The following is a 13,737-nucleotide window of genomic DNA, read 5'->3' as shown; positions in this document are numbered from 1 at the left end:
AATTGTCCTTTTTAACAAAAATTTTAATGTTATTCCTAAACTACCCCTATTCCTATTTAATAATAAAAGTTATACAATTTAAAACAAATAAAAGAAAATGCGTGGGGGGGGGGAGGGGAAGAAAAGGGTATATGAAGGGGGAGGGGAGGGGAGGGGAGGGAAAAGGGAAAGGGTAAGGGTAAGGGAAGAGGGGGAGGGGGAAGGGGAAGGGGGACGGCACCGGCGCCGGCGAAGCTTGGAGCTGCTGTCGCCATCGTTGAAAGAAAGGAGAGAGGGGCTGCGACGGGAGAGAAGAGAAGAGGGAAATGAGACTACGTCGCTAGGGCTCGCTGCCGCCGCCACTGTCCTGTCGTCCTCGGGAGACTACGCTGCTGCTCCGGTACGGTGGTTCTGCTTCTTCTTCTGAAACTGCTTCCTTCTTCTTCTTAGAGCTGCTGGCGCCGGCAAAACTTGGAGCTGTCATCGCCATCGCGAGCCAGGGAGAGAGCCTCGGCTTCCGCTCCGCTGCTCCTCACCGCCGCATTCTCGCCACTGCTTCACGCTGCCTCGCCGCATCTGCTTCTTGCTTTGATCTCTGTTTCTGCTTCGTCTTCTGCTTCTTTTGCTTCTACATCTTCTGGGTTTGCTTCTGCATCTTTTGGGTCTGCTCTACTTCTGCATCTTCTGTTTCGTCTTCTACTTTCTGCTTCTGCTTGAGTACTTTCTGCATCTATTTCTGCTTGAGTTCTTGTTTTGATTTCTGAATTTGATTTGTTTTGGATTGTTGTTGCTTTTTTCATTTTCTATTTTTTAATATGAATTTATTGTTGTTGTTGTTGTTGTTGTTGTTGGATTTGAAGAATAATTTTTGCTTTTGTTTTATTCTGATGTTGTTTCTGGAGTGCTTCTGGATGCTGTTGTTTTTTTTATTCTTTTTGTTTTTTTTAATTCTGAATATGTGGTTGTTGTGGTTGGATTTGAAGAATTTGATGTTGTTTATCGCAATTTCTAATTTTGTAAGGATTTGTGATTGTTGTTGTTGTTGTTAATTGTATTTAATGATTTGTAGTTTTAAATTTTGTAAATGGAAGAAAAAGGATCTGTAGTTTTGAATTTTGTTAATGGAGAAGAAAAGTGACCTGGTGGAGAAGAAAAAGACTGAACTGGGAAAAAAGGGGTATTTTTGTCATTTAGAAAAAAATTATTAAAAATGATGATTTTAATACGAAAAAATATTAAGAATGATTCTAAATAAAAAATTATATTGGGACGGTTTCGATTTTGAACCTCAACGTTAGGACCAAAACCATACTTACCCCCTAGTTTATTTTAAAAAAAAAAAAGAACTTATATTTGGAACTTACATAGTCTTTTTCTTACTTTATATTTTATTTTCACAAAAGTCATAGATTATATTTCATATAGGAACAACGCTTTTTAAAAATAAAAATAATAAAAATATATCCCATTTCGATGCGAGACGTGGCGGGGTATGAATCTATAAGGTATTCATAGGTCGGTATGAGCCGTATGAGTTTAATTGAGACTATAAATAGTTAATGTTGGAGACCGGTATGGGTATTGAATTATCCACTTCATCCTTTATCATTTCAAATTTATTTTTGAGGTTCAATCATTAGCCTACTCAATTCTAGCACAAGTAAGCCACCTGCTAACATCACACAAAATAAGACAAGAGGTAGTTAACACCATTCATATCTTTGGCATTGCCATCGACATAAATGAAAATTAAGTTCGGCTAATAACAGTGAAATATCACCTATTGCTCGCACTACGTTATGCTTTTGGAATTTCTTTTCTTTGCAATGTCTTTCCACCTCTCCCAAAACTCTTCTGTTGATGCCACCTGCAGTCTCGGAGAACCGGTTTTGAGTAGTAAATTCTTCGTCGTGTTTCTTTGGAAGTTGTTTCCAAAATGTATGTGTGTTTCTTTCGAAGTTGTTTCCAAAATGTATGTGTTTGCCTTGTCAGTTGCTCAGCTAACAATTGTCACTTGTCTTGATCACCAACTCTCCCAAATTTCTATTGGCTTCTTCCAGTACAAATTGAACCACCATCTCAATCCCCATCACAGCATTATTAAATCCTGCATGTGCAAATTTACAAAGAAAAGCCAACAATTTGTTATTTCATGGATAAACTCTCACTACCACAAAAAGCGGAATTTAATTACGGAAAAAATTATTGTTAAACTCAAAAACAACTGTAACGATGATAGTTTTATGGTTAAAGTATCGGTTGTAAAGACTTTTTGTTAGCCATAAATTTTGTACATTTATGTACATTCTATTCCGTGACAAAACAAAATAATGCACAGCAAAATTTTGACTTCTGCCACAGCCACCAATATCAAAATTTGATAGATTAAGTGTATGTTTAGGTGCCATTATTTTGTTAAAAAAGATCTTTTTTCAATGAAAAAATATCTTATTTTATTTTTTAACGGCAAATTTCTAGTAGTAAAAGTAAAAGCACTAGTAAAATAAAAAAAAAAGATCTTTTTGAGAAGCTGTAATTTACATTTTTTTTAAAAGATTTTTTTTCCTTAAAAAAAAGATGTTTTTTCATGTAATAAATAAACAAAAAACTACTTTTATATTGTTATACGGCTCAGGATTCGGTGGTCCCAGAACGTTTGGACCACTTAATGGTCCCATTAGAAAACATGTTTTTAGAGTTTTTTTAACAATTGCTACATAGTTCTTGAACTAATTTTAATTACAAATTAACCCCATATATTTTATTTAATTATAAAAATTGTTTTTTATTTTGTAAATTATTATTTTATCATAAATCTATCATATTTATTAACAATCAAGAACAAAGACAATAACAAATTAGATCTTCTATTGATCCTAATAAATTTTCTTGCTTTTCCAATCGACTAAAAGATTAAATTTAATTCTTCACATTCTCCAGGAATTGTAAAATCGTGTTTCCTTGAAAACCAATCGATTGAATTATATCGCAATCGATTGGATTACAGTTTACCACTAAACAATCGATTGAAAATTGCCAAAAGCATGGTTTTCATATAAATCAATCGATTGGTCATACGAACCAATCGATTGAACAATGAATAAAAATTGGATTTTTGTAATTCAATCGATTGTTTAGAATTTCCAATCGATTGAAAATTGCCAAAAGCATGGTTTTCGCATAAATCAATCGATTGGTCATATTAACCAATCGATTGAATGATGAATCAAATGTGGATTTTATGTAATTCAATTGATTGTTTAGAATTTTCAATTGATTGAATTCTTCAAAACAATCGATTGGTCTCACTATTCAATCGATTGGCTTTGCACGTGACTTCTAATTCAATCGATTGGTTTAAAAATTCAATCGATTGGGAGGTGATCTAAATGTGTTTTTTTCGACTTTCAATCGATTGATATTGTAATCCAATCGATTGAAATTTAAAATTCACAATATATTAAATCCAAACCAGAGGTATTCATTCTTCTGTAACATTTTAAAACCTTCTTCTCTCATCGAACCCAGAACCCCCATTGCTCTCTTCTATCATCGAACCCAGAACCCCTATTTTTGCACAGCTCTCTTCTCTCATCGAACCCAGAAAGCTTCTTCTTCTTCTCTCTTCTTCTTCTCCAATCTCACCAACATCCACTCTGTCTTACATACTTATTATTAATCCTCATCCAATTCCTTACAAAACCCACCAAATCAATATCCCCAAAATGGCCAGAACTAAGAACACCAAAAGAGCCATGGTTGAGGGAGAAAGCTCTGCTTCCGCCGGATTGGTTGCTTCATCACATTACATGGCAAGGTGGCTGCCGTCTCGAAGGGCACTGAAAAACTATGTGGCGAAGTTCGAGTCAAGGCCAATTGTTCCTCCCATGTACATAACAGCCGAGTTCATTCATGGTAGACAATATAACTTGGTCTGGAATGCTTTGCAAACACAGCACTTAACTGAATTTGTACAAACTAGGCTTGATTATTACCCAAACTTGGTTAGGGCTGTTTATAGTACTTTAAATTATGTTGTTCCTGAACCTGATGAAGGGGGTGAGGAGGTAATGCCGCTGATTGAGTTTGATTTAGGGTCACAGCATTATAGAGTTACTTTGCAAGAACTAGCTGAACAATGGAATTTAGTTTATCGTGGGGCAAAATTTACTGGAGGTATTGGGCCAGATGAGGAATGGGGTGAATATAATAGGTTGGTTGGTTTGCATAGTCTACAGTATGAGAATCCACAAATGGATGCTAGAGGTAATATAAGTTGTAGTGGGTTGGGTAATGAGCAGCGTATATTGATGTATTTGTTTTCATGCATGTTGATTCCAAGAAAACATAATCATGGAATCTTGTTTAACGAAGATATTCTAGTGCTTTGGGCTATGGTGAAAGGAAAAGAGATAAATTGGCCTTATTTTATGGTTCATCATATGCTTGAAATGAAGAAAGGAAAATCAAGTGTTGGTTTAGGATATGCCTGCCACTGGACCAAGATTTTCACCTGGCTTGGAATTGACTTGAGTGAAGAGAAAAGTGTCGTCTTGAGTAATGTAGCCAAGATTGATGACAGCACTTTAAGACAGATGGGAAGAGATCCGAATGTCCAAAAGCCTCAGGTCCAAGGACAACCACAAGACCCTGAGGTGCAAGCATAATCACAGGAACCTCCCCAACCACCCCCTCCTTCGCCAACAATGCGAGATTTGATGGATGAATTGCAAAGCATGAGAGTATATATGGAGGAGCAATTTGCTGATATGAGGCAGTGTCAAGACAGGCAAACTGAAACTATCAATCGTCAAGGAGAAGCAATTGATCTTCTATACACAAATCTAGGCATCACAAACCCAAGGGGCATCATCCCAAGGCCTGGACCATGAAAAAATTGTTATGTAGAACTTCACATGATCCTATGATCCCCATTGATGATTGGATGAGAGTTAATGTTTCTGATTTAGAAAAAAATCTAGGACAAAATCTAGGTGTTATTTTCATTGTATCATGAATTGTGTCATTTCACTTTTGAGAGTCCTAAGTATTATTGTTCACTGGGTAGTTTGACAACTTTAAATGATTTCATCCCTCTAAATCATATTATGAATTTTACTTTGGAATTGATTGTAACTTTGTCATTGGTTCATGAAATCCAACAAATACATAAGTTATATACTATTTGTTAGTAGTATGCAAATTTGTAGAGATGAGAAAGGTGGCAAATAATATTTTGATTGTAGTATGCACAGCTTCAAAGCTAATATTGTTCACATGAAATAGAAATTGATTTGTGTTTTCCTTTTTTTCTTCCATATAATGAATGAACTGTCAATACCATATAAGTCTATCTATATTCAATCGATTATTTTCTTAGTGCAAACGATTGTAGTACACTAAAACACTGTTCCAATCGATTATTTTGTTACTGTAATTGATTGGATTACACTTAGTTACTGCTTCAATCGATTGGAACTTAATGCAATCGATTGAATAATGGGTGCAATCAGGTGTTTGTATGGATTCAATCGATTGTTTTCTCAGTGCAATCGATTGAAGTACACTTAATCACTGTTCCAATCGATTGTTTTCTTAGTGCAATCGATTGGAGTACACTTAATTATGGTATCAATCGATTGGTTTTTCATGCAATCGATTGAATTATCATCAATTTCATTTTTAATCGATTGTATTGTTATTGTAATCAATTGTAGTAAAAACTAATTTGTGGTTCAATCAATTGTTTTCTAAGTGCAATAGATTGTTTTCTAAGTGCAATCGATTGAAGTATCCACAATTATTACTTTAATCGATTGGTGGGGGCTTGATTTCGCACAGTCTATCAACCAATTTTGAAACTTTTTTATTTTTTTAGTGACTTTGATTTTTTTGGTGACTGAAACTTTTTTATTTTAATCATTAATATGATTTGCCTAAGATTATTATTATTATTATTTTATTATTTATCTACTTAAAGATAATTATGGATAAGATATAATAATATCAATAAAATAAATTGATTTTCTTAAATTGTAAATAAAATTCAAGATATAATTTGATTTGTATTTGATTTTAACCAAAAGATAAGATATCTTAAACAGTTATAAGATGATTCACTTGATTTAAAAATTTTAAAAAAGATAGAGTTAAAATTTGGTTATTTTTCTTGGGTCTATATATATGTGCTCAATCCGACTTATTTTCTATACGTTCACAAATTATTTTAAGTATTTTCTCTTCAACCAAATATACTCATTTAGTCTTCTTCAATTGATAATAATCATGAATATTCCTCCTAATGAAGATTTAGTCCTCAATGATGCATGTAATACACAGAATAGGTCACTGGCAACAGACTGTGATTTCACAATTGATCTTGGTGATCAAATTGGAACTACAATTCCTAGTGCTAAGGTAAGACGTAATCGGTTTTAAAATTTTAGTAGAATGTATTATGAGTAATTTAATCTTTTATATAATCTTTCTACAGGATGACCTAGTTTTCAATGAGGAAAGTATTCAAAGCAAGGATCTAAATAAAACTGAAGAATTGTCTAGTAAAGTGGAAGAGCTCTTCCGTAGCATGGACGTAATTTAATTTGAGAACTAGTCATGCAAGTTATATTATGTCATACAAGCTATATAGTATAAATATTTTGTCAAACTCTTTTTGTATTTTTACATTTATATGACATTATTTTACCTAAAATGTTTGCATTCAATGAGAGTTGTAAACATGGCTCGGGACGAAAAGATTGATAAAATAATGGAATCTGTAAGCCGCATTGAGACAATGATATCACAACTCAGTCTAAAGAATGATTTCGAGACTCCGACCAAGCTTTCTGTACATAAGACACGTCCATTCTCAAATAGATTGAAGGATAAGAGTTCGCCTATTGATATTGATACTGCTATATCAGACGATGAGGATGATCTTATCGAACTGGACAAGAGGTCTTTTCTTCACGTGACCCGTTCAAAATTGATATCAATATGGACAACCCAGTATCCCCAACTATAAGAGCCACAACAAAAAAGAAAAATATATCAAAGGTAATGCATGTTCATTAATGGACAACAACTCATATTTTTTACTATTATATTCTTAATATGATAATAAGAATGACTCTATTTTTTTTAGGGTAAGACCACTATAGGGACACAGAAAAAATTACCCTTCATATCTCCAGGCGGCATTAGAAAGCCAAAGATTGAGTCCAAATCATCCAATAAATCCAAGGCATCTTATGCACTGAGTCAATCCACAAGTGGTTATAGAAGACCTGTTTATTTCTTTTCTATTACGGAGGTAATTCCATTTAGACACCAATCTTTAATTATCAATTCTCTTATGAGTACTGCTAATTAACCATATAGTTGTGTATTGCTAATATTTTGCTGTCAAACATTCGTAGTCAATGCAGTGTAAATTTATGCCAACTCCAACTGTGCGTCTTTTGGAAGATCAGATAAAGGCCCGTGCATATGCATTTTCAGCCTCGCTAGATCCATCGTAAGTTAATATGATATTATATTTGTTGTTGATGAATGAGGACCAATCTAATTTGTTTTTGGTTTTTAACTGTTATAGGAAAGAACTTGTGGTAACAGATACAATCAGAGCAACTAGATTAGACTTTGAACATTTCATACCTGACAGACCCATTACTGATAAGGTACACAAATAATCTATTCATTAAACAACATCTGATTGTATCTCACAAACGAGTACTATATTTGGATTATGGTTCAGATTCTTGAATTAGCATCATTGAGATGCACTGATGACCAATCTGATGTAAGTTTCAAGACAACGTGGCAACTTCCACCGAGATTTGTGGTATGCAATATAACCTTTAACAAGATAATTTTACTTATTATAAGTTATAAATGTAATGCCGAACCGCAAAAAATAGTTCAGGTTTATCTGATTTTGAATGAGAAAAGAAGGGGGAGGGAGTTAGGGGAAGGGGGGTTGACGCGTTACGCGTTCGGTGTTGTTTTTAATCAGACCGGCATCCTTTTGTTGAACTGGTCGGATAGCACGGTCCGGTCAAACCGACCAGTTCAACAATTTTCAACAATTTTTAATCTGACGGTTTTAAATACTGGACCAGACCGTTTACATTGCTGGTTTGAGTGATTTTTTACCCTTTTCCCCAAACCAATATTCAGTTGACAATTATTTCATCTAAAAAGCATATGCAAGACTATTGGAAGAATATATATATAATTTCATTAATATAGTGCAAAAAAATAAATAAACACAAATATGGAACTGATTCATTCCGCAAAAATATTAAGTATATGGAGGTGGCTAATTATCACTATCTAACTCAGCCGTCAGTTCTGGATATGCGTCGCCATCATCCGAACAATTAGCTTCATCTTCAATAACATTGTTGTCAATGTCCTTTTGCCAGGGACATGTTGTCTTCTTATGTCCTTCCATTTGACAAACACTACAACATTGCCGCTTCTTCCTAGATGGTTGTCCTAAGCCTACTCCGCTTTGATGCACATACGGATTGCTACTTTTAGCTACACCTAACTAAAGTTGATTAGTGCCTTCATCTGCAGCCTTGTAAGATGAGTACAATCCCATAATTAGGTCACGTGTCTCTTCATATCTCTCTGGTACTTTAGCAGCAACAACAGCCAATTATTTAGAAAATTCCACCAAGGCACTTTGACGACTAATAACAACAGCATCCCTGGTGAACCCACTTGGATCATTGAGTGCTGATTTAACCTTTTTTGTCCATCTATCCAATACCAATGACCAGAGAATCTCACAGATGTCTCTGTCAACCAGAACTTTCACAATATGTTCGCAGGGAATTCCAAATGACTCCATTCTTAAACAGGTACGCATGAAGATCATTTCTTCTTGACGAAAATCAACGGTCCACATAAAATCGGGCCTCCCATGCTTACACACAGTGTACTTTATGCAATCATCGGTATTATCTATGTTTAGCACCCGCATTGATCCAGCTCTAGAGAGAAATGGCCGAAAGAAAAGAAATATCTCATGCGTGTATAACTCAGCAGCATATCTCTCTAGCAGCTCTATACAAGTTTGCATGACGGGCACCCCATGTGTAGATTCATAATCAGCATTAAATTCTTTAAAGTACAAGTGTGCAACACACCTTTGAAAATGCTCTACAAAACTTGTTAAATCATACCGCAACCCCACATACCTTCCCACAACTGAGTGTAAACCTTCACATCTTGATGTAGTTCTAAAGCCAGCAAAGAATTTTCCTCTTAGATATGCAGTAGCCCACATATGCTTCTCTTCGTACATGTTGATCACCCACGGCTTATCCTCAATGCCAAATTCTTCAATAAGCTGAACCCACTTACGCTTAAACACGGGAATCTCGTAGTCTCCCAACATGATTTTTCTGAACTTAGATGTAAACGATGGATTTCCAACATTGCTAGTTGCATTTCAAATAAGGTGCCAAGCGCATAATCTATGTCTGACTTCGGGAAATACATCTCTCACTGCATTCCTAATCGCCATGGCCCCATCAGTTATGATTGAGGTTGGGGTCTTGCCCCTCATTGCAAACATGAGCTGACGCAGGAGCCAAATATATGTATCAGTAGTTTCATCCGCAATTAACGCAGCAGCAAAAATAATTGTTTGGTTGTGGTGGTTAACCCCACTAAATATGACTAATGGACAACTATACTTGTTCTTCTTGTACGTAGCATCAAAAGCAATAACATCCCCGAAGAGTCGGTAGTCTAGTTGGCTAATCCCATCAGACCAGAACAAATTACGTAACAAACCTCTTGAATCATGACATGCCTTGAAATATAATTGTGGATCCTTCAACCGCATATCCTCCAACTTCTTTAACACTCGTGCTGCATCACCAGGAATTTGACGCCTTTGTCGAGCAATCTCATTGTACATATCTCTGGGACCATAGCCAACAAATTCGTACCCGCCTGCTTGACTAGCTAGAAGACCAAATATCTGTGAGGTGCTAATCCCTGACTTTAGCATGTTCATCATTTGCATAATATCTGCCTCTGACATTTTTCTGTAGGCAGACAACATAGCACTGAATTGTGTATCCAATAGATCATGGTTGTGTTCGTCAGAGAAATAAAAGATATGCCACCTTCCACTTTCTGGTACAAATTTAACATCCATTCGGGCTTCACATCCAGTTCTTGTTTCCAATCTAGGCTCCTTCTTCCTTTTTTCCATCGTGTAATATTTCTCCATCCTGAATCCTTGCCTATGACATACAAACTTTTGTTTGTAAATCTCGCCAGTACTATTCTTGAAGGTCTTACTCTTCCTTGCACTAAAGCCCTTCGACTTTGAGTACTTCATAAAAAAATCAAATGAAAGCTGCAAAGTATAAAAGTGGTATTTGCCAATTTCCTCCGCAAAATTCTCACTAAATTTCAAAGTTGTAATGTCTTGCACGGAGTCAACCGCATAAGCGGCTTCAAGAATATCTTCTGACTGATTAGATTCAGAAGAAAATGCTCCCTCAGTAAATTCATCTCTGAAATCTTGTTCGAATTCATTCTGTTCATCCATCATATCTTGGTTACTTACTAGCTCTTCTTGTTGGTTAAAGTCATGTCCTCCTGGTATTACTCATTCATCTCAGTATCCGTAAATATACCTGATATCTTAAAAATGTCCAATGAAAAAAATTATTTAATACACACAAAGTCATATATTTTTATTTGTGGTAAAAGTTAAAAATTAAAAGTAAATAATATTTAAACTTTTTTGTTTAACAAAATTAAAATAAAGCACACAAATAAGAATAAATTTGTATAGGAGTACATTCATTATGTTATAATTTTAATAAGTAATGTAAGTTTTAAAAAATTGAATAAATTTATATTTATTTTGATTACATTCAAAAGTGAATTATATGTATTCTTATAATCAAGAAATATACTTAAATTTTTTTATAATAAGTAAGTTTTTCAATAATTTAATTTATTAAAAAATCTCATCTTTTTATTTATCCTACAAAATAAAAATTCATATTAATAGTTTTGAATGAGACAATTAAAATAAAATATAAAAATAAAGCTTGAATAAAAAAAATACAAAGTTTTCAATCTAAAAATATAAAATAGTTAAAAAATAAAAAATTATTTAAATATGATTTTTCAAGACGCTCTATAACTTAGATGAATAAATATTATTTTTAAAATGAATCATGATATATTGATACAAAACTTATTGTGTGTAAATTTTTTTAAAAATTAATAAATCTCTCTCGTTAATAACAATATTGGAACTTAAATTTGAACGCTAATTGATATTCTATATTGTGTAGGTACTTAGAATATATTAAAAAAGTACGTTAATAATTTGAAGAGAAAAATTATTAGTGTAAATTTATTTTTTAAAAAAATTAATCCTTATTGAACTATTCTACTTTTATTCTTTCAAAACATATCTTAATAAAAATATTTGTAATAATAATTTACATCCAATAAGAATATCTTAACGAGCAGTTACATCATTCTGTCATGGGTTAATGCAAAATTTACAGAACGTGAGTACGTGATTGAGTTTGTTGTTTTAGATTATAAACATAGGGGTAAAATAGGAAAAAAATAATCGAAACGAATAATTGCAAAATTAGAAATTCTATTCACTAACCTCGATTTTGTAATCAAAACGATGGTTTATTTTTTGAACACTACAATAAAAAACTTGATTGGACCTTTGCTGATTACTGCAATGGTGATTAACGATGAAGAAACAGTGGATATTAAATAGACGGATAAAAAATAAAAAAAATTGAATATTGAGTAGATGGATGTTCCAAAGAAAAACAATTAAATTTTTTATAATAAAAGAAAATGATACACAATTTCAATGGTGGATTGAATAATTAATGATGGATTATTCACCAATTTATAATGTTAATATTAAGGAAAAGATAAGATTAGTTTATCTACATCAAAATAAAACAGCAAAAATTGAATATAGAATTTTAAAGATAAGATAGATGAATAATAAGATAATTTTTAAAAAGATAACAAGATTGAAATAGGCGTAGGACACATTTCAATCGATTGGGTAGCATTACCAATCGATTGAAGTTGGCAAAAAATTCAACTTCATCACCTTCCAATCGATTGGATTACATTACCAATCGATTGAATTTGGCTAAAACTTCAATGTCATCACTTTCCAATCGATTGTATTTGGCAAATCCATGTTGTTTTCGTAAATTCAATCGATTGAGTAAAAAAACAATCGATTGTTTTTGGGCATTCATTCGATTGGAAAGTATAAACAATCGATTGGTTTAAGCGAAAAGCATTCTACCTTACACCTTTCAATCGATTGTTTTGTGGTACATTGTAATTCAATCGATTGAGTTACAATTCAATCGATTGTTTTGATAAACCAATCGATTGAACTTCAAGGAAACACGATTCGGAAGCCATGGACGAACGTCACGAGATCAAATTTAATATTTTAATCAATTGGAATGGCCAAATGCTTTATTAGGATCAACGGAGGATATAATTGGTTGTTGTTTTTGTATTTGATTGTTAATAAATATATTTGATAATTGATAAAATAATAATTTATAAAATAAAAAACAGTTTTTATAATTAAATAAAATATATGGGGTTAATTTGTAATTAAAATTAGTTTAAGGACTATGTAGCAATTGTTAAAAAACTCTAAAAACATGTTTTCTAATGGGACCATTAAGTAGTCCAAACATTCTGGGACCACCGAATCTTGACCCTTGTTATACCCAAACATATAATTGATAGATAAAAAGACCTTTTTACATGAGATATCCAAACATAAAATTACTTTTACTTTTCTATAAGATCTTTTAAAAAAAGATAATTCGAAAAAAGATATTTTCTTAAAAACTCATCCAAACAAACTCTAAATTTCTTAGCCACAATTTTTTTCCTAGCCAATGTTAACAGGTTATTTAATATCAGTTTTTTTATGATAAAATAAAAACATGTACACAAAACATTTGGTTTTTTCACGCTTTATCAGTAGTTAGGTCTGATTTTTTTTTTCACATAATTTTTTGCTAATATTAGTGGATTATTTAATAACGTATAAATCTATGGTTAAAATAAATATTTTTTTCTTAAATAATCTCTAGGCCATAATTACTAATTGAATAGGTTTTTTTTTTTCAAATTGTTGCTTCTGTTCATTTCTTTATATATATACACTAACATTTTAAAAGTAGAAATAGCAGTAGTATCCGATCCTGCGGTTACCCGACCTGCTTTTACTGTTAGGGCAAGTTTAAACCCGACCTGGAACGAGGGGCGAAATCAGATCGGAGCGGGACGGGATTGGTGTCTGGATAAACCCATCCCTACCCGCCCTCGAGTACCTATATATATATACATTTTTTAAGATTTTAAGGTTCCTCAATCCTCACCGCCAATGCCTTCATAGTCTCATTAACTCATACCTTCGGCCCCCAACCCTAGCAGAAAAGAGAGAACGAAAGTCACTTCTTCTTCTCCGCAGTGAAGCTCAAATCTGGTCACCTTCATTGCGCCGTAGAGCCTTCCGCCGAGCTTGTCACCGTTGCTGCACTGCCGTCCTACTGAATCCCTCGCCATGTTGTCGCGTTGCCAAACCTACTTGTCGTCGCTGTGCTGCCGATTCCGTGGCCCCTTCATCGCTGTGCTGCGGTGTCCTCTTTGTCGCTGTCTTCCTTTTCTGGTAACTGGTAAGTTCCCTGT

At 33.7% G+C, this 13,737-nt stretch overlaps 1 protein-coding gene across 1 annotated transcript; it reads right to left on the bottom strand.

Moving 5' to 3' along the window:
- Positions 1–9,445: 9,445 nt before the first annotated feature.
- Positions 9,446–13,614, bottom strand: LOC112803377 (protein FAR1-RELATED SEQUENCE 5-like). Its single transcript, XM_025846878.1, has 2 exons — positions 13,461–13,614; positions 9,446–10,611 (listed from the first exon to the last, which is right to left on the bottom strand). Exons 1-2 carry the CDS (start codon positions 13,612–13,614, stop codon positions 9,446–9,448), a joined length of 1,320 nt encoding a protein of 439 aa, XP_025702663.1.
- Positions 13,615–13,737: the final 123 nt, after the last annotated feature.

The sequence above is a fragment of the Arachis hypogaea genome, chromosome 5 (assembly GCF_003086295.3).
Source record: "Arachis hypogaea cultivar Tifrunner chromosome 5, arahy.Tifrunner.gnm2.J5K5, whole genome shotgun sequence".
NCBI classification, from domain to species: domain Eukaryota; kingdom Viridiplantae; phylum Streptophyta; class Magnoliopsida; order Fabales; family Fabaceae; genus Arachis; species Arachis hypogaea.
Note: the sequence above shows the minus strand (reverse complement) of the source record. Positions and strands in the feature narration are given on the sequence as shown.

What these genes read in the sequence shown, in the direction of transcription:
- LOC112803377 (XM_025846878.1), bottom strand. Translation starts at nt 13,614, where the DNA reads ATGGCGAGGGATTCAGTAGGACGGCAGTGCAGCAACGGTGACAAGCTC. An exon ending in GCTAGGGTTGGGGGCCGAAG is followed by an intron (nt 10,612 to 13,460) that starts GTATGAGTTAAT and finishes GAGTAATACCAG; the next exon opens with GAGGACATGACTTTAACCAA.